Source organism: Muntiacus reevesi, chromosome 2, assembly GCF_963930625.1.
Source record: "Muntiacus reevesi chromosome 2, mMunRee1.1, whole genome shotgun sequence".
Lineage (NCBI taxonomy): Eukaryota > Metazoa > Chordata > Mammalia > Artiodactyla > Cervidae > Muntiacus > Muntiacus reevesi.
In genome coordinates, this window is record NC_089250.1 from 52167777 (window position 1) to 52189849 (window position 22073).

The window sequence follows — 22073 nt, forward strand, 5'->3', positions numbered from 1 at the left end:
AAAGCTCCAGACTGGCAAAAACATTAAGTACACAGCTGATTTCTATATGACATTCTTAATATTTATAAATTTTATTATTTGTTTTGCACATGTCTATGGCTTTACTACTTTCAAGACAAAAGTCACATATAAAAATACAGACTACTCAAAACATAAAAGTCAGCCGATGTCTATGGTTTACAATGCAGAGGTTGCAGACAACACAGACTATATATAATTCATCTGTTTTTGAAAACAGAAAGCACTGAACTCTAGAGAAAGGTGCTAATACATGGGGAAGCTCACTGATGACTCTCCTTTATGTTTATAATATAGATCAACACCAAATTATTTCACATATACTATCTATCTATATATATTTTCTTTTTTTTAACCAAATTCTGGTGTAGAAGTCACAAACCAACATGTAGATACAAAATGTTAGGAAGGGTTTAACATATATAGGGGAAAATAATGTCTTACGCATTGTAAAGAGTTCTTACAATCCAGCATAAAGGCAAATGTGGTTGAAAAAAATAGGGAAATTCATACACAATGATAGAAAAAAATTCAGTCGTCACCTAATATCAACAGATTTCCAATATCACTTATTTAACATTATGTTCAAAAACGTATATGTGCTGCAGAGGTCTCTACAAATCAATTAGAATAACGTCAACAAGATCTGCAAACAGAAGCCTTAGAAAGTAAACATGACTCATGCTTCTGTCTCTGAGAGAATGAGGCTTGACTTCCAGTGAAAGGCAGGTGAGCACAGCAGTGAAGAAACCTTTACAACAGCTTAACTGTACCAATTTAGGGGGCTGTACACATTTCCCCAGCTATGCGTGCACACAGTATTCTATGATAAAATGATACAATTTTTTTAAAAAAGCATAAATGAAAAAAAAAAATAGAACTCAGTGAAGCTAGTGAAACCACAAAGGCATGGAACTCCAGCAACATTTGAGAAGCTAAGGGATAAAATTAATCATAAAATCTGGATGATCAATCTTCCATCAGCACTCTGATTTTGGATTTACTGTTAAGATTTTATACTAGTCTTTAGATAAAATTGAAAAGTCTGACAAGAACCGATGTTTTGGAAGAAGCAGTGTCACCTATAAACATCCTGCTACCTGACTAACAGGACGGCCTCTGCTTCAAGACCCGGGACGTGATAAGACAGGAAGCTCTCAACACACAGGCCTGGAGAAGATGGACTGCACATATCACTGTTGAGTGAAACCACTCTACTGCAAGAGCTACTGATCATTTATGTTTGTTCTTAAAAAAAATTACAAAACTAACCAATCTTTTTCTCCAGAATTACAAAAGATAAAATCTGTGAGTCAGTACTGTAATGTAATTACAGAAAAATAGCCAACAGAAGAAAAATCCACGGGCTGTCCACATCATCCCCAATCCAATTCCTGTAGCCAGTACCTTCCACGTGCTCTGAAGACAGAGCCTCAGAAACCGTCACCTCAAAGTTGAATCAATGATCATCTCTGTCACTGCGGCACAAGCAATGTAGCTTCTTTGTTAACACAACACTGGCTTCCTTCTTCAGGATCTTCTTTGATGGTATTACTCAACGCCGGTTCTTTTAAAGATAACAAAGGTGTCACAAAAAATTCCTTGGAAATCCTCTGCAATTCCACAAAGACATCTGGCAATTTCATACTTTCATTCCTCCCCCATCACAATTTTTCTTTTTCTAAATTACAAGTGACAATTCACATAAGATTTCGTTAATTTACTTAAAATAAGGGAGGGCTTTTCAGTGGCTCCCCACTCCAGATAACTGACAGATTTAGTGAAACTATTAGTGAAACTCAGTGCCAGTAATTAAAAGGTTGATACTATAAAATTCAAACTCGGGCATAGGCATGTCCCATTCAGAAAAGATTTTATAGAGTTAAAAACTTGTGCTTTCTGTCTCACATTTTATAAGCAACACAGGTTAATTTCAACTTCAGTTTTCCTTTTTGATGCAGGGTATCTCATGTAAGGAACAGTCTCCCAGCCGTCTCCACACACAGACCTCAGTGATTCCTGAGAGCAGGAAGTCAGCGCTTCCTCCAGGGGACTCTCGCCCTTTTGAGAGAACACTCTTAACTTACGGACTGTGTTCATAGAAGTCAGACTGAGGGAGGAGCGCTCTAGATGACAGTCAAGGACAGACGAGATGCAGAGAGGAGCCCCTCCTTCACCAGTGCCCCTGCCCCGGTGGCCCTCCAGGCAGACTGGGTCTCCCCCCTGAACCACAGACCTACTTTTCTCTGTAATAAAGCAGGTAGTACTTCAGGGGATCTGGCAGAGGGAGGCTCAGGACCTTCTCACGCAGGAAGTTCACCGGGGGCTCAGGCTTGGTATCCGGCGGGGTGGTCACCTCTTCTTCCCGCCGCTCCTCCTCCAGGTCTCCAGAGCTGTTGTCATCAGAGGGGTTAGAGATCCGACTGGCAAAGACCTCTTTGTCCAAAAAGACAATCGTTTCCATTCGGCGGCGGCGAACTCTCCTTCGTTTAAACCTGGGAGTGTTCTTCAGTCCATTTCCGTTTTTGTTCACTGCTTCCTGGTGAATGACCTTCTTGATGGTGCCCCGGATGGCGATGCGCGCCAGGTCCTGGAGGCTGCGAACCGCCAGGGGTGCTGCGTGCAAAGAACAAGACTCAGTCTCACCTTCGTGACATCACAAGGTCTAGACATCTGAGAAAATTCTAACCTCATTTTCATTCACTGGCAAATTTACAAACACATGACAAGAACGACAAGAACAGGAGAGGGTTGGAGGCAAATGTTATCTATGCTCTGATTTGCATTCATATGGTATTTTTCAAAACATATTTTCAAATAAACTGACCCTTAAATCAGATAAGAAAAGGAAGCAGCACTGCTTGGATAATCAATCAGTGGAAGAATCAGAACCAGGGTTATAGGGTTTGGTCCCCTGGCCTCTGGCTTCACTTCTCTATTTGCTGTGTTCACTGATGCATTCTCTCATCCAGCAGAAATACAGTGACCACGGGGCTCCAGCATTCTTTTATCTATTTTAATATTTTCACAGTATTTCAGGAATTTAAGTATTTGTTCCTTTTTTTATTAAAGTAGAGAACAAGCAGTTCCAAAACATTTTTAGGAACAAAATTCCCAAAGCACATCAAGGAAAAATAAAATCTGGTAATTAAATTACATGGCAATATAAGGGTTTCTCTGAGGGGAACAGAATTATTAGGGATCATGTTTTAAATACATTAAACTGAAAATGAGCTTCACTTTCTACCCCCCAAACCTAACTTCTCCGAAAAATATTAACCCACACTATAGAGAGTGCTCCTCTGCTGCATGCAGTATCTCTTACCCAAACCACAGAGGCCCTCACAGAATCGGCTCTGCACTCGCTGCCCCACGGGAGCCCCAGGCTCCTTTGCCAGGACACGGGAGGGGCCCTGGCACTCACCTGCTCCTAGACACCCCAACACGGCATCCTGCCCCAATGCCACTCAGCGCTCCTCCTGCTGTGACCCCCCAGGACGCTTTCTCAGACCTTTGACAGTCTGCTCCGGCCTCCAGCTCACCCCAATGGGCCACTGGTGGAAGCCACCTCTTCCCCTGGCCCCAGTCTCTCCTGCTGCCTCTTCCTCTTCCACCCAGCCTGGCATGTTCCCTAAAGAGGTTCCCCTCTGCTTATGCCTACTGATCCCTGGTTTGACATCCATCCCATGGCCTCAAGTAACACAAAGCAGTGAAAAGCTCCCTGGGTTCCAACCCAGGCCTGACTGGGGTCAGAGCCTCCCATACACCCACCTTCACAACATGCCAGCCAGCTGTGACTCCCACATCCTTCCTCAGAAAGGCCCCGCGTGCCTCCTGAGTCCCTGACGTTATGGAATCCAGTGTCTTAGCTTTGGTCTTTATCTCCTGCCTGGAAAATCCCAAGGGTCTCCTGACTGGCTCCTGCCCACAGTCTGATCACCTGCCCATCCATCCAAGAGCTGACCCTCATCAACGTGACTCTACTAGCCTAGGAACCTCTGGCCCACGAGATAAAGTTACAAATAACTGGAATGTTCACTTCAGGAGCCCTAAATAGCATCATAGTTGCTCATTGGGCCACATCTGCTTTGAAGCCCTGGCCTTAAAACCTGCATCTCCAGGTGCCCTCCATCACACCATGACCCTGTCCAGCATGACCAAGACACTGGTCTCAAGTCCGGCCTGAGCCCTCACCTTCCAAAACTCTGCAGAGGCTCTGGACAGCAGTGCCCTCCCCACTGCAGGTCACATCTGCCTCCTTGTTCTGAAGGCATTTTCAGGGAAGCAAGCACTTGATAAAGTCATCTTCCCCTGACCACCAGGGAGTCTAGAGGCGCCACATCTTCTATTTAAAATATGGGACAGGCTCCACCACCTACATGATGAACTCGGGTCTAAGCACCTGCCCACCCAGTGCTTCCCACAACCTGACTGCACACATCAGGTCCTCCAGCTGACAGTTACCTGCCTCAGCTCATGCTTCTCTTCTATTTTTTCTCTTTCTAGAGAGTTTCCTTTCACCCTTGAATATTAAGCACAAATGACCTAAAATAACTCAAAATAAGCTAAAAACCGATTATAATTTTTAAATGATTTCAAGGGATTTTTTTTAAAAATCACTTGTAAAACTTTAAGGCTTCAGTGAGTGGAAAAATTCTCTTTAATATTAAAAGGCTCCTGATGAATTTTGTTTCCCTTCAAATTCTAGAAAGAGTAAAAAGATTTAAAAGGTAAGTAAGAATCTCTGCACTCACGTAACTGGACGAGCCTCGACTTCCCGGACTCGGACTGGCAGGGCTGGATCAGTGGAGCAAAGGAGACAGCCAGAATCTTCTTGGTTTCCCAAGCAGAAGGGCCAGTGCGCGTTATCTTAGTCAGCTGTCCCAGAGATTAAAATGAGAATATTCAAAAGATTTCACCACTGGTAGTTTATATTTAAATACAATCACTCCTATATGACCAACCTAGACAGCATTAACAGCAGAGACATTACTTTGCCAACAAAGGTCCATCTAGTCAAGGCTATGGTTTTTCCAGTGGTCATGTATGGATGTGAGAGTTGGACTATAAAGAAAGCTGAGCACCGAAGAATTGATACTTTTGAACTGTGGTGTTGAATAAGACTCTTGAGAGTCCCTTGGACTGCAAGGAGATCCAACCAGTCCATCCTAAAGGAGATCAGTCCTGGATGTTCATTGGAAGGACTGATGCTGAAGCTGAAACTCCAATACTTTGGCCACCTGATGCAAAGAAGTGACTCATTGGAAAAGACCCTGATGCTGGGAAAGATTGAAGGCAGGAGGAGAAGGGGACGACTGAGGATGAGATGGTTGGATGGCATGACCGACTTGATGGACATAGGTTTGGGTGGACTCCGGGAGTTAGTGATGGACAGGGGGGCCTGGCATGCTGCAGTTCATGGGGTCACAAAGAGTCATTCATGACTGAGCAACTGAACTGAACTGAACTGATATACAATCTAAAAAAACACAGACACTAAAGATGAAAACACCTGACAACGCGGGCTTCTGACATGACATGACCAGAATGACACCTAACTTAGCAACATTCTTGCAAAGGTACTCCAGTTCCTAGTACAATGAGAGAAGGAATGTGGGGAATCTGATAAGACAAGCTTCTTACAGACTTTCCAAAGAAGTCACTGTTGTAGGGGAAACGTAAGGAGACCAGGGTGATCCTAAAGTAAAAGTTCATTAAAGACACAACCACCTGCAACCTAGACTGAGTCCTGGCTGTTGTTCTGGGGGATGGAAACTACAAGAAGAGACCATCTTGCCCCCACTGAACAGCAGCTACCATCACAAATCAGTGCTGCTTCCTCAAAGGTGAGTGGGCCACCCTGGATGTGGGTACCTGGCCTCACTCTCGGAGGTGCACATCGATGTGTCTAAAGGGCTTCCAGGGATGCAGCCCCCATGGGACACAGGGTTGTCTGGCTGACACGCTGCAGTGTAGGTCAGCCAGATGGTTCCTGTGAACCACAGCACAAGGAGCACCTCGAGAACTCGACTGGACAACACAGTCACGCATGTGCTCCATGACCGTGCCAGGTTCTGAATGGCCTGAACAGTTCACAGTAGGATTTCTGGTCAGCTTTGACAAGCCACAATGATTGCGCTCTCATCTAAAAATATCTAAGCTAGCAAAATCCTCTAAAAACTAAGACTGTGTCCTGGATCTCAGAACTAAAAGAACTAAGTTCTCATGTACCAGACAAACATCAACAACTTACCACATTCCTATATACCAGCAAATCTTTTTTTCAAAAATGTTTTAAAAGGAGAACTTCAGTTATCATGAACGTGAAATATTTGAATTTAATCAGTAAACTATGAGTAAACCTGTAAACAAAACTATAAATCCCTATTTCATGCTGGAGTATTCATCTGCATGAATACTGAAAAGATGTCTTCGATCCCTCATTCATCTAGATGTTAACACAATGTATTTCTGCAACACAACACAGACTTCTAAACTCATTCGTATAAATAAATACGTACTTAAAACAATACTCTAGAAAGAAAAGCAAACACAGGGACATCTGGCCCTATCCTGCAAACTACTAAAACAGCAATAAGAACCGACTCCTGGCGACCTGCCTCTGACATGGCCAAGGTTAAACAGCCTCTGGTCAGGCACTCCTGCAGGAGGTCACGAATTCAGACAAAACCAAGGTAATGTCCACGGTCTGTACAGGCTCTTCACAGCAGCACTGTTTCTAACAGTGAAAGATGCCTATCTGAAATAACCACAGCCTTACACACCCCTATCCGAAACAGCCACAGCCTTAAACACACCTATCCAAGATAGCAACAGCCTTACACACCCCTGTCCAAAACAGCCACGGCCTTATACACCCCTATCCGAAATAGCAACAGCCTTACACACCCCTATCCAAAACAGCCACAGCCTTATACACCCCTATCCAAGATAGCAACAGCCTTACACACCCCTGTCCAAAACAGCCATGGCCTTATACATCCCTATCCGAAATAACAACAGCCTTACACACCCCTATCCGATACAGCACAACCTTATACACCTCATCTGAAACAGCCACAGCCTTATAAATCTCTATCCGAAACAGCCACAAGCCTTATACACACCTATCTGAAACAGCCACATTCTTATACACCAACAAAAATTTTAATAAACAAAACAGTTATGATAAAAAAGAATTTCTAGCTATAATCAACATCACTTTTTAAAAAACTAAATGATGTATAAAACTTAACAACTCTCATATGTATGAATGGGTGGGTGGAGTGTAAAAAAGTGTGTACCCTCACTGAAAATTTTTTTTTTTTTTTAATTTTTATTTTTCAGTGGGTTTTGTCATACATTGATATGAATCAGCCATAGAGTTACACGAATTCCCCATCCCGGTCTCCCATCCCACCTCCCTCTCCACCCGATTCCTCTGGATCTTCCCAGCCCAAGTGAGGTGAGCCAGAAAGATAAAGAACATTACAGTATACTAACACATATATACGGAATTTAGAAAGATGAAAATTTTTTTAGCTTCTACTTTTTTAACGAAAGATAAACCAAAAACAAAAAATGAGTCACCTACAGGTGAAGGGAGCAGAGAAGAGGGGACATACACAGAATAAAATTCTGAGTATTCCTTGCTTAGACTTTGGAATCTTAAAACTATTTTACAAAGTTGAGATCCCCAAAATGGCGACCTCTCAAAACTGAAAGAAAAGAAAACAAATGAGCAGTTCTTTGGGGCTGGTGTCATAACTTTACACAGAGGTGTAATTCCCAGTAACTTAAAACATAGTAATTTGAACATCTCTAGTGGAATATAAGGACAATACAGTGGGGCCCCCAAGCCACTCCCTGACAAAACAAGAAAAATCCTGCACTAGTTTCAGAATTCAGATTGCTACTGATGACACCATGCATTGCAGATTAACAGTAAGCCAGGTGGTTGGGGATCAGGACTTTCAGTTTGAGAAAAAAGTACTACTGATGTAACACTAAAATGTGAGAAAAAAGAACCCTGGTCCTGATCTTGATTTGGAAGTATTGATATGAACTTATGGTGTCTTTTCTCTCCAAAACATCAAACCAAAAAAAAAAAAATGTGTGTGTGTGTTGGGGCAGTGGGTGGCAGTTGACTCCCAAGCATTAGTGGTCCATCAGAAAAACAAACAGGGATCCACAATCACCTTCGAGATCGCAACTGTGGTGTCTAAACACCAATTCCCACCAAACTGAAAACGAACAGGGGTTATTCATTTTCAGAAAAAGTTAATTCCAAGTCTGGAACGTCTTCTTACCAGAAATTAACAAAACTATCAAAGATTCTTGAGGCTGCAGAGTCCAAGAGCCAATGTGGAGAGGCAGCCATGGCCAAAGTGAGACAGTGTGAACTCTGATAAGGGTCACACAGAGATTAAAATATTAAGTATGCTTTTGCATGAATTCATTTTGCTAAAAAAATCAAGCAAAACCTCACTGGTTACTATCTTTGGCAGATGCTAGGAAACCAATTATTGAGAAAAACTGATAAACAAAGGTTAATAAGAATGAGAATTTATCCTGTACCTCCTTTTATAAAGTATACCTCAAGGTAAACAAATAACTAATGAGGGTGTTTCTCTCCACCTGTGTATTCCGGCTACTGAATAAACAGAAATGACAGAATGACGTCATTCTACAGCCCTTAACAAAACAATGGATCAGGGCCAGTCACACTGCCAGCATCAGAAAGAACGAACAGGCAAGATCTTAAATAAGGAAGAACTCTGTAACTGCTGGCTAGTATTCAGGTGTCCTTTTTCCTCCAAAATAAATCAAATCAGAACATAAGCAAGTCCTCAGGACCCGCCCCACCTTGGCCTCTCTCTAGCCTGTTTTCTCATCTGCGAGAGGAAGGGATTTTTAACAAGAGTTACAAGAGAAAATGCCTGTCAACTCCCCAGAACAGACCTCAGCAGACAGCTGAGTGCACAAAAACCGCCAGTTACAAGAGGCCCTGACCTTCTCTTCCAGCGGCATGACCAGGATGCCCCCGACCTTGAGGAGACTCTTCATGTACTCCTCGTGTTCCTTCTGCACGCCTGCCCCGCAGTACACCCGGTCATACTGAGAACAATCTGGGGAAATCTCCAGGCAATTGCCAGTAACAAAAGAGGGTTCACAGAAGTCAAACCTGAAAGCAAAAGATGTTTTCCACAACTAAATATACCACGTTATAACAAGTCTATATAGTAAATCTACATTAAACATAGGTTATGTTTTCACTGTACAATCCCACAGCGACATAATAAAATTAAGAGTCAGAAGCTGAGATACCAGACTTCTGAAAGAACTATGTGAGTAATAAACAGAACTCTAGAAATTCCAAAGAAAATATTATGAAAGTCAGTATCATAAACACAATCCAAACTTAAGTCACCCAAGCTCCAAGCATATCACTATCTTTGCTGTTATCATTATCTTATTATCTTACATCTTCATTATCTTTTACTATCCTATCTTGCTTTATATCTTATTCAAGATCTACTGAGTAAAAAAAGAAAAAAATATATTTGGTTTTTCTAAATTTTAATCCCTAAAGTAAGGACTTAAATGCCTTGTTTTAAAATGGCAAACGCTAGTCACATGGTACATTTAAAGACAAGTGCAACAATTCCATTTCAGAAACAAGGACATGATAAAATGCTGCCTCTATTGGAAACATGAAAATTAAGAAAAAATGAACATTCTATTTCCTTCTCTTACACTGGTAATAAATTACCTTTATTTAGGTATCATAATTAAAAAAAAACCAAAAACTTAAGGTCCTTAAAAACACAAAATATTTTTAAAATAACTAGAACATATACACACATATCACTGACTCACCTGCCACAGTTTAATCACAATTGCCAGAACATGAACAGTAATAAACTGATTTCTTTCCACTCAATCCAAAGTTTAAGTTATAACTGACACCCAGACCCATGGACAGTTTTGGTCTTACTTGTCAAAGCTGTCGCTTGTCCTGATGAAGAAGTCCAGCTTCTGCTTTGCATACTCTGTCACATCTGAATGGAGTTCCACCCCGTGGTTCACTCCAAAAGGGCCTAAAAGGTTTCAGAATAAGAAAACATACAGAAACAGGACAAGTACCCCCACTCTTTATTTCTATTTCATCGACTGCAACACATTTGACTGGACGTGTATAATTACAGAAATTCACATTTATTGGGCCGAAATCACCCTGGAAATCCAATCTTTAAATACGCAGACTAGCCTCTGCTCACCACATTATCAATACTCCTTACATGGCACTACCAACTCACAGCTTCCTAAAGCCTTGATTGTCCTATCCTCAAACTTTTCAAGAATCATCTGAAAAGGTAAAACAGCCAAGGTCTGAAACCAAGAGTTACAGGTGCCTCTAAACCAGTCAATCCTAAAGGAAATCAACCCTAAATATTCACTAGAAGGACTGACGCTGAAGTTGAAACTCCAATACTGTGGCCACCCGATGCAAAGAGCCAACTCACTGGAAAAGACCCTGATGCTGGGAAAGACTGAAGGCCGGAGGAGAAGGGGACGACAGAGGATGAGCTGGTTGGATGGCATCACCGACTCAACGGACACGAGTTTGAGCAAGCTCCGGGAGACAGTGAAGGACACGGAAGCCTGGCGTGCTGCAGTCCATGGAGTCACACAGAGTTGGACACAACTTAGCAACTGAACAACAACAATGAATTAAAGAAGAAACGTGTCTTTGCAAAAGAAAGTGGACACAAGTCTTTTTTCCAACAAAGGTCTCCCCAAACACTCTAATGTGGTATTTAATCCTCACAAAATAGTTTTAATCATTATCAAAATAAAACTGTAACTCCAAAGTCACAATGACATATTTTTTAAGCAAAATAAATTTATCAGGGACTTTCCTGGTAGTCCAGGGGCTAAGACTCCACACTCCCAATGCAAGGGGCCAGGTTCCATCCCTATTCAGGAAACTAGATCCCATATGCCGCAACTAACACCCAGCACAGCTAAATAAATGAAATAATGAAAGAGAAGAAAGAAGTTTATCAATAATTGGAACTAAAGTTATGAGAAAAGTCAGGAGCCCACTTAATGATAAAAGTGCTTCCTCTACATACAAATGCCGCTGGGTTAAATCTCAGTGAGAACTACTGACACAAAACAGCTTCACTGAATCTCTAGGTTTTAAGAATCCATTTGTATGAAGGTCAAAACAGCCAACACTCATCTGTGTGATGGAGGTGAGTATACTTCCCCCTGGAGTGGATGGGGTCCTACTATTGGAGGGGCGGCCATGGGAACCTCTGGGGCACAGATTCTGCTCTGCATTTTGTTCTGGGTGGTGCTTATATGGAGGAGGATGTAAAAAGTCACCAAGCTTCATACTTCATACTACATTCATACATGCTTCATGCAACTTTGTCAAGTTACTATGGGTAAGTTATACCTTGATTTTTAAAAAATCTGCATGAGAAAATGAACATGGCGTCTCGGGCTTTATTTAGAAGACATACATACAAAGTCACAATGTAACACTCAACCCTACATCCAACAGAAACACTGGTAAATGCAGCCATCTGTGCACTGCACACACATCTCTGCTTCCACTGATCACCTGGTCCCTTCCCGGTGCAGCAGCTCCCCCAGGTGCAGGCTTCCCTGCCTCTACTGGACGACTCACCCGCTCTCCTTTCTCAATGCCTCCCACACAGAGTGGCTGCTAAAACAGCCTCTCATCAAAACACAGCCTACGTGAGAAGTCACATTTCCAGTTTATGACACCACATCCACATTACTTCCTGCCCAATCTCACCACTCTCTTGGTCACTTGCCAGAGACCAAAAAAACATGCATTTACTTCCCCCTCATCACATTAGCCCCTCAGCTCTGTTAGACTCTTACTGAGGACAAGAAGCTTCAGACCAAACAAAGTAACAACACATAACCCCGACCCACTCCAATAAAAAGCTGACTGAGAAGGGAGGAAGGATGGGACGGGTCAGGATGGTGGTACCAAGGACACCACCCTAAAGCTGGTCCCGCAAGGCCCCCCAGACAGAGCAGCTCCCACGTCACAAAACAACGTCAGATGAAGCTCACAAGCGCTGCATCTCCCCCCGCCCCCCGCTGTCCTGCCAACTGGAACCTCGAGAAAGGAGCACCCTCAGCAAGGCGAGGAGTCACAACACAAGCACAGCAGAGTGGCAGAAAGGCAGCAGGGCAGAGAGAGTAAGGACCCCAAGTCACCCCAAGTCAGATGAAAGGCTTCAGGCACTGGGAGACCAGCAAAGTCTTCACCTCGGCAGTGAACAGCACGAAGGTGAATAAACCACAGAGGGAGGCCTAAGACACACAGCAACCGGGCAGTGAGAACGGTCCAGTGCCTGTATCCTTCGCCTGCAGGTCCGAGACTCTACCCATGAAATCAGACTCTCAAGTTACCACCTTCAAATACATCAAAGCAGCACGCAGTGTCCATTACAACCAAAAACACAGCTTTCCTTCCTTCAGAACTCTCCCTCCTGACATCCAGCAAAACCCCCAGAAAAGAGAAAGCGGGGGCTCAGAAAATACAAGCAACAATATCCGTCCTGAGTGTTTCTTTATGACTTTCAGAGAATGTCAAATGCACCAAGTCAGTTGAAGATGACTCTAAGTCATCCTTTCCTAAGCATTTCGTGTTTAAATAGCATTTCCAATCTAATCAGTTTGATAACCCTCCCCCTCCCCCCAAATACCACCTTATCCTTAGCTCCTCCAATTTTCAGCTCCAACAGCAGGAATTACAATTCACTAATTCCAGAATGATGAAAAACCTGAGCTCTCTTTGCAAAGCAGTCTCAATCCAAGACAAGTTCAAAAAGCATTTAGCCTAAAAAAACAAGAAAACAAAAAACTACACATTTAATAATCTGAGGATATAGCCCAAATTTATATTTTATAGCCCAAAGTCAGATGATCAGAATCTCAAAACTTTACCAAATTCTGACGTATATGAACTTATAAAGCAACCAAAAATTTCATTCCATACCCACAAAAGCAACAGCGGCTACTAAGATTTTCTAAAGTGCCTGTAATAACCACAGAGAAACAATATTGTAATGTACTGCTAATGACTAAACTTGACTTTTAAGCTGTTATTACTTGAAATCACCAATATTCAGAATCTTACACTGACTTGATAACAATGTTAAGATACATAAGCCCAAAACTTAAGATATTTAGCAAACCTTGTCAGTTCCAACATCCACATGTACCAAGACCCCAGCAGCCTCAAGCCAGCCATGTCTTCCTCCACCCAGGGGCACCAGCCCACTTCCTCCGCAGTGCCCTTTCCTAAAGCACAGAGTGGCTCCTGGCCTTCCTCTCGCAGAACTGTTCACCTAACTCTGAGTGAAAACAGACACCTGTCCCCTACTACTGTATTTAACATGAGGTAGGAATCCTTAAAATCTTCGGTAGTCTGATAATGTTGTTTCAGTATTAAAATGGTCAGTTTCCATGTATAACCTCACAACTTATTTGTTTGAGAAAACAGGCTAAAACGGCTTCAAATAGCATAACTTGTGAAATCTTTCCTACCCCTGGAATACATTTGAAAATAACTTACAAGTAATAACTCCTTTAGTATTAAAGCAACAAAAAAACAAAAACTGCTTGGAAGAACTTTAACTGCCAGGGACTTTAAAGTTAATTATTCCAGTTTAGAGACAATGACAGGCAGATTGAGTGCTTGTATTAAATCGAGAAATCACCGTAAGGTCCAAATTTATACAATCTCTAGGTCCTCTGCTGTCCAAGAGGAGGTCGTGCTGGTCAGATGCTGGAGGTACAGGTGGGGGCAACAGGAAAGCTCCAGAGGGAGTCTTCTGTTCATTACAGCAATTTCTCCATTAATACCATCTCCCCCCAACCCAAGAACTGTGTGGACACCACAATGGCTGGGCAGGCCAAGGGCAGTTACAACTCAGCCCCCACTAAGGACAGGCTGCCAGCATGCTCTCCCTCCTGCACGTGAGACAGAGCCAGACTCACCGAGGATGAGCCCCACCATGGAGCTGAGGTAGCCAGTGCCACTGCCCAGGTTCAAGAATGAGAGACCAGGCTGCAGGTCCAGGGCCTCCATCACCTCCGAGTAGATGCACGGAGCAGAGAGGTGGATGTTGCCATGCTTCCATGCTAAATCTTTATATGCGTTCTCTTTAAATTCTTCGAGGTAATAGTCTGCACGGTCAATAGCTCGGAAGGCCTGCTCCACCAGCTCAGAACGGATGTACTGCGCCTCCTTCAGATTGTCTATCAGCTCGTCGTTGTCCTCACCAGCACTCACCGCGCCTCCCATCTTTGAGATCACGCTCAGGCAAAGCTGCAGTTTTAGAATTTTCAAAAGAGCTATTCACATTAAAGGTTAGAGCAGAACAATAAAAGTCCTAAACCCACACCAATTTCAGATTCTGAATTCTAAAAATAATACAGATGGAATACTTACTCAACATCCAGCCCCTTACACTACCTCCCTCCACTTCCAAGGATGCCAGACCCAGAACAACAAAAAAAAAAATTATATTTCAAATTTAATTATATCCATCCAAAAATAAGTTGTAACTTATAATATCAACTGAACACAAATGAACATGTGATACCTAACACACAGCTGACAACTTAAAAACATCATTAAAGAATTCAAGACTTTACTAAAAGTCATCATTCTAGAAAGTCAAGCAATTAGGATTAAAAATATCTTGCTTATAATAAGCCATCTATCTTAACAAGGATATTTCCACATATGGAAAAATAATTGAATGTAAACATGAAAAGAGGGCAGATATATTTACTAAAAAATCATTCTAAGAGGGATCTTTTTTGAATATTTCGAGTGCTATAGATCTTTTGTAAATAAATCTTTAAAAGCAAAAAATTAAAAAAATTAAATTCAGGTCAATAAATACTAAAAAGGTATTCACTGTTACTTTGAAATTCAAATTCAACTGTTGTCTTATATTTTGCCTAGCATTTCCAAATCCCACATGCCCATAAATATCAAGTCAAGCAAACCATTCAACCTTTGCTTTGGATGTTCTGATGTAAAAACTTCAGGCCAAAACAACATCCACAAAACTCTCTCACCCCTGGAACATACTGTGACAAACACCTCATTTTAACAAATACAGAACTGTCTCAAGGCAGCAGCTAAGGAGCAGGAGACTCCTAGAATTCCCTCAACTCCTGAGAAGTAGCTACCATACCCCCATTCCACCTCTTCAACAATAAAAAGTACATTTCTGCTCTCTTCCAAACTGCCTTCAAGAAGAAAAAGTGACAAGTCCTCCTTGCTGAGCCAACTACTACAGTATCCTCATATGTAGTGAGGATATGAGGATACTACTAATGTATCCTCACATGATTCCTAGGGAAAATGATCCTGCATCTGTAGAGCTTTTACTCTTATTGAACAACTCCAATTTTATACTCACCACAGGTAACTTTCACTTCATATAAAATGATAATGCTTTACAAAACACTTGATATTAACTGCTGGGAGGAAAGAAAGAAAAAACCTGACATCACAAAGGCTGATATGTTTTCTGCATCAGGATGATGTCCACAATGTTACATTTTTATTATTACAAAGTTTCTGCTTGCTTCTCCCTCACAATCCTGAGGACTTCTAACAGCAGAATGAGAATCACAAAGACTGCCACTAGAAAAATTCCATACACACACCACACACACAAAACTAGCAACTGCAGCGGGAGAGCATGCCCCAGGAATGCAAGTTAGCTGACCACACGCATGAATCTTCAGCTTCTCACAAGGACACACAGTGTGTGAAAGGTGGGGGCTTAACACAAGCACTCTTCCATTTTATGACTGGAGCAATCAATTCATCTTCATCGTCAAGATTTTAAAGCAGAATGTGAGACTTCTCAAGTCACTAGGATGGCCCAGTTATTTGACTCTCGCCCTGTTTTTAAGTTGTTTCAGAGCCCTTGATGGTTACAGACCACCGCCAACTAACTCAGCCAGAGAGGATAAAGTGTTAATGAGGTCAAGTTCAATCCTGGATGAACTACTTAGTTCTGAGGCTAATGCCTATACCCCTAGGCTAGGACAATCATCTTAAGATTTGGGTCACTAGCTAAAAGTGGAGTCCTGTTTGGTTGCTTCAGGGAAAGGTCTAGCTCACACACACATCCTCCAGGGTGGATGTGAAAGCCACCTCTCCACCCACAAGCCCCCAGAGTGTAATGTTCTACCCTAAGAAAGCAAACACCAAGGATATGATGGGTATGTTTCACTGTCTACCAAGTATTTATCCCTTATTTTCAACTCTGCCTCACTTTAAGAGTTTAATCCACATGCAAAGGCTAGCTTTTTAGTAAAAATAACTACAAAAAGATTGTAGTTATTGTAGGGCCTGTAAAAAGATTACAGGCACCACGCGCCAATCATGACCTCATTTTTGGCTTCACAACACTGTGGGGCAACTTGGGACTGAAAAGTGACTTTGCTCAAGATCACACACCAGTCTGTAAGGAGGGTTGGCATTCACACACAGGCCTGTGTTTTTTACCCTACACCAAATACTGCTTTGCAAAATTCTCAAGGGAGCAAAATTCTTTAACTTTGAACACACTGGTATCTCTATCCAAAACAACAGGCTAAATAACTATGTGGTAACCTTATCTGCTGCCACTGGTGAGCTGCACGTGACCATCCGCAGGATCTAATATTTATTATTAACTTTGCCTGGCAACCTAACACTTCCTCACACTGAAAACAATCATTGCTTATTATTAACCATCAATGTGGATCAGCTCTAATGCCACCAAAAACACCAACAACCACCTCAGAGATGGCTTTGACAAACCAAATCTAGACCTACAATCCACTCTAATCCAAGTTTTCAAAGTAATGGCATATCATTTTCTGGATGCTTGACTGGTTACACTTTGCAACCCTTAATTCACCACTCCATGTAACTGGGCACTGCCAGCAGGACCACCTTACTCTCGGGCTGCTCCTTCCAAAACCAACAGCAAGGGCACACGGAGGGGGTGGCTGAGCAGGAGTAGGAAGGTCTCAGACTGGCAGCCGAAGAGGCTGTCACAGGGGCCAGTTAACACAGAATGAAGCTCTGATAAGGGGGCCAAGATTCAAGTCTACACTCATCAGGCTACTTACTAAGGGCAACATGAACAAAGTAACTCAGGTGGAAGATAAGCTGAGGAGAAGAAAGCAAAATCACACCTCCTGTCAGAGGAATAAGGGAAGAAATGGAGACATTTCTCATTGTGAAAACCAGAACTCCTACAAGGAATGCAAGGGATTTGTTTTCAAATACTTGAAAGTCTGCCATATACACACTATTCATGGGCCTGAAAAAACCAGAGCAGTGGAACACATATTGGATGGAGAGCATTTCTACTTAACACACAAGAAAGCTTTCTAAAATCGAAGCTGGAAATACCAACACACTGTCAGAACAAGGAGTCTCTCCCGGCTAAGTGCAAGCAGAGAGAAGCCAGGCGGTGGTCTCAGGAGCATCAACCGTCCTCCCACCCGAGAGAGGCAAGTTCAAACTTGAGTTATAGGAACCTGCCGGTCTACCCAACACTAAAAATGCAGTTGCTTACTTCAGCCCCTCCCTGGCCAAAAAGAACGAAGAAAACGTTAGCAGGCACATAAACCAAGTGGGGGTTTAGAGAAAGGCCTTTTTTGAGGTGCAAATATCAACCTGGAAGAGACAGGCCCCGGCAAACACAAAACACAGGCACCACAGCCAGCAGAGCTCCCTTCCCAACTGAAGAACAGCCAAGTCCCCAAGGTTGGAAGAGTCAACTCTCCCTTAACAGACTCTTCCACCGTCTGAAAAGGCATAACCTGTTTCAAACCTCGGTAACTCTTCCCGTGCCGCGCTAACGGTTAATGTTTCCTACTTGGTAATTTAGAGACGAGCTGCGCGTCTGGAGAGTTAAGTCAACCCAAGAGGTGTGAGCAGTGCGCACGGAGACAGACCTCGGGAACCCCGGGAACCCGCCCCGGCTGACCCCCGAGAAGGCGGGAGGGGGGAAGGGAGCCGCTTGGGATGAGGAGGGGCGTTCATGCTGGGGTGGGGGCGAGAGAGCAGCGGAAAAGCACCGGAAGACGCGGGGAGGAGGAAGCGCCCCCGGGGGAGGGACCTGGAGCCCGCGCCCAGCGGTAGGGAAGGTATGGAGAGGAGGGAGGAAGGGAGAAGGGGTGGAAGGGACGCACCGCCCCTCTACCCCGCAGGCTGGGCCGAGAGCCGCCGCGGCGGCTCTACCTCCCGCCTCGGCCGCCCCGCGAAATCGGCCGCCGGACCGCACCTGCAGCTCCTCCGGCGCCCCTCGCCCGGGAGCCCCTCGCCCCGCAGCCCGCCGATTCGCAGCGCCGACCTCTGCCGCTGTAAACATCCGCCGCCCCACTGCGCCTGCGCGCGTGACGGCCCTAATGCGCGTGCGCCGCGGCCCAGCGCCTACAGGGGCAACCGCGCGGCTGGAGCCGCGTCCTGAGGTCTCGGCCCGCCCACCGAACTGCTCGGATGCGGAGGTCAAAGAGCAGCCGCAGGTGAACGCTGTCACATCCAGGCCCCGGCACGGGCCAAGACCCAGCTGTGAACACGACCGGCAGGGCTTACTCCTGTGGAAATGACCTTCCAGGAGGGGGCCGACAGGTGAGGAAGAAATGAAAACAGAGGCGATGGACAGTAACTGGCACGGTGGTGGCTACTGTGGCTTGAGTGACCCGTAAGGGACATTCGAACGAAGATCTGCCAGACAAGAAGCATCCAGCTGTGCCAAGAGAAGTCCAGTGGCTTCAGGCCAGGGTGAGCTGAAGTGGCCAGGAGCCCCTGGCATGCCCACTCCTGCGAGGGGTCCACTCCCATACCTGCTCACTCACCCTCACTGGCTTCACCGCTGCCTTCACCCGCGCCGCATCTTGATCAGCCCTTCCTGGGAGAGTTGTCCCCGCGTCAGTCAGGATCTTTCTGCGTCTCAGAAGTGGCCTGCCCTAGCGTCCTGGCCCACTAGCAGATCCTTCAGGTTACCCTGGAGAAGGACCCATGCAGCCCTGGGGTCTTCTGTCCCATGATGCCACCCATTGTTGTGGGCTACCTACCTGGCCCTCCCAGTAGACTCTGAGATCTGCCTCTATCCTACTTTGCTCAGCACAAACCTCACATAGGTTTTCCAACTAGTTTTTAGCAACAGAACCCTTTGTTTAGACACAGCCCTGTATCTTACCCATATATTCTACGGCTACAGGCATTGCTGTCTGAGCCCCTCCGGCCCCCACTTTCCTCCCCAGACTTGAGCTCCACTCGGAGCATAGTTTTCACCACTTTCCATGGTTCCAGGGAAGGCCTGCTGCCCTTGGTGGTCCACAGCCCTGAATCAGCGACCCTGAGGTTGCTGCCAGCATTGTGACAGTCACACTAGCCCTCTGAGCCCTTCCTCCCCAAGTGCCTGGGACTGTCTGCAACAGAGGCCCCGAAGCCATCCTTGACCTCTCCCTGCTGGGGAGCAGATAACCCTCCATACACCCCACCCTGCTTTGGTCTTGTTTCCCTCGTGTCTACTACTGAGGCCTCTTCACTGGCCTCCCCCCTCACATCTCACAGCCTTCCCTGGGCTCTGTCCAGGGGTCTTCCTAATATATATGACAGATAACATACCATCAGTATTAGTCTTTGTAGAGCGTCATGCTGAGCACTTTGCAGAGCTTATTTCCTTGCAGTGGATACTAGCATGCCCTCCAAGAAGGAAACGAGCAGCCTGGATGGCGGGAGTTGGCCTAACTCACAGCAAGGCCCCGTGGTTGTCCTCCTGGACACGGACACCTGGCAGAGGAGCTGCACTGTGATAAAGGCCATGTCACAATTGTGTCCAGGCACAGGCCAAAACCAGGTCCCTGTGCCACCAGCGTGCCCTCTCCCAACCCACAGCAGTGAGCCCCACTCCTCTGTCAGCACAACTGAGCTTCCCTCTGCCCTGCCACTCACTGGTATCGCTGGTTTAGATGCCCCTGCTTCCTGACAGCATCCAGCCCACGCAGTTTCCCCATCTATAAAAGAAATGTCAGTGCGCTGCCAAGGCTACCAGACTTATCAGTAGTTGGGCAAGCTGGGATTATTCTTGGTCCCAGGGGTCAGGGTGCACACCATAGGAAGTGACCCCATGAAATCCCAGATACTCCACTCTCAGACCCTAGTAAAACAGAGCCCCAGGCTCTCCCTCTCCCACTCTGACCTTGCTATGTGACCCTGAGGTTTGTTATGTACCCTCCAGGCCCTGTGAGTGATAAATCTTGTTTCTCAGAATTCCCTCATGGTTTTTGCTGAAGTGCATCCAGTGATCATATACGAGCCACAAGGGGCGGTCCAGCCACAATTGCCCCAGTAGCAGGAGTAGAGGGGATGTCTCTGGGGCTCACTAATAGTAATATACACCCAGAAAGTTCTAAGGCATTCCTAGCTGAGATCATTACTATCAATAGGCTTGGGGTTGACACATCAAAGAGTGAATTAAATCCAAAATGAGCAGAAGAAAAGAAATAATACAAATCAGAGCATAAATAAATGAAACTGAAAACAAATCAATTGAAGAAATGAGTGAAATCACAGGTGGGTCTCTGAAAAGTTTGATAAAACTGATAAACCTCTAGCCAGGCTAATCAAGAAAAAAAGATACAAATTATTAATTATCAGAAACAAAATAAGGATCATCACTATGGTTCCTATTAACATGAAAAGGATAATAAAAAAATATTATGAACAACCCTAACTTACAAATGTGATCATTAAAAAATGAACCAGTTTCTTTTAAGACACAAGTTAACGAACTCATACAAGGATGTATAGATCATCTGAGTAGTCCTACATCTATTAAATCAATAATTAATAACCTTTCAAAACAGAAAGTACCAGGCACAGATGGGTCTACTGGTGAAACCTACCAAATATTTAAGGAAGGAATGATACCAGTTATATGATCTCTTCTGGGAAATAGAAGCTAGGTAACACTTCCTAACTCTTTCTAGGAGAGCAGAATTGCCCTAATACTAAAACTACACAAAGACATTACAAGAAACAGAAAGCACAAACTAATATCTCTCAATAACATAGACACAAAAATCAAATATATACAAATTTAATCCAATAGGCATAGAATGAATTACACACTATAACCAAGTAAAGTTTATGCCAGGGATGCAAAGCTAGTTTAACATTTCAGAGTAATCCATTACATCAATAGGCTAAAGAACAAAAAGTCTTAGGACCATATCAATAGACACATAACTGCACATGGAACAGCAGACTGGTTCCAAATAGGGAAAGGAGTACGTCAAGGCTGTATATTGTCACCCTGTTTATTTAACTGATATGCAGAGGACGTCATGAGAAACGCTGGGCTGGAGGAAGCACAAGCTGGAATCAAGATTGCCAGGAGAAATATCAATAACCTCAGATATGCAGATGACACCATCCTTATGGCAGAAAGTGAAGAAGAACTAAAGAGCCTCTTAATGAAGGTGAAAGAGGAGAGCAAAAAAGTTGGATTAAAGCTCAACATTCAGAAAATTAAGATCATGGCATCTGGTCCCATCACTTCGTGGCAAATAGATGGGGAGACAGTGGAAACAGTGGCTGACTTTATTTTTCTGGGCTCCAAAATCACTGCAAATGGTGACTGCAGCCATGAAATTAAAAGACACTTACTCCTTGGAAGGAAAGTTATGACCAAGCTAGATAGCATATTAAAAAGCAGAGACATTACTTTGTCAACAAAGGTCCGTCTAGTCAAGGCTATGGTTTTTCCAGTGGTCATGTATGGATGTGAGAGTTGGACTATAAAGAAGGCTGAGCCGTAGAATTGATGCTTTTGAACTGTGGTGTTGGAGAAGACTCAAGAGTCCCTTGGACTGCAAGGAGATCCAACCAGTCCATCCTAAAGGAAATCAGTCCTGAATATTCACTGGAAGGACTGATGCTGAAGCTGAAACTCCAGTACTTT

The 22073-nt window shown here is 44.1% G+C and overlaps 1 protein-coding gene across 3 annotated transcripts; it reads right to left on the reverse strand.

Moving 5' to 3' along the window:
- Positions 1 to 358: 358 nt before the first annotated feature.
- Positions 359 to 18495, reverse strand: PCMTD2 (protein-L-isoaspartate (D-aspartate) O-methyltransferase domain containing 2). 3 transcript variants are annotated; one of them, XM_065921588.1, is made up of 8 exons: positions 18387 to 18475; positions 15513 to 15573; positions 14074 to 14404; positions 10016 to 10118; positions 9031 to 9202; positions 4773 to 4896; positions 2259 to 2634; positions 359 to 1585 (listed from the first exon to the last, which is right to left on the reverse strand). In XM_065921588.1, the coding sequence occupies exons 3-8, from the start codon at positions 14378 to 14380 to the stop codon at positions 1570 to 1572; spliced, it is 1098 nt and encodes a 365-aa protein (XP_065777660.1). In that variant the 5' UTR covers positions 14381 to 14404; positions 15513 to 15573; positions 18387 to 18475; the 3' UTR covers positions 359 to 1569. The 3 variants fall into 3 exon arrangements, with proteins under 3 accessions (XP_065777660.1, XP_065777661.1, XP_065777659.1); XM_065921589.1 differs by having other exon boundaries at positions 15513 to 15570; positions 18387 to 18457; XM_065921587.1 differs by lacking the exon at positions 15513 to 15573 and having other exon boundaries at positions 18387 to 18495.
- Positions 18496 to 22073: the final 3578 nt, after the last annotated feature.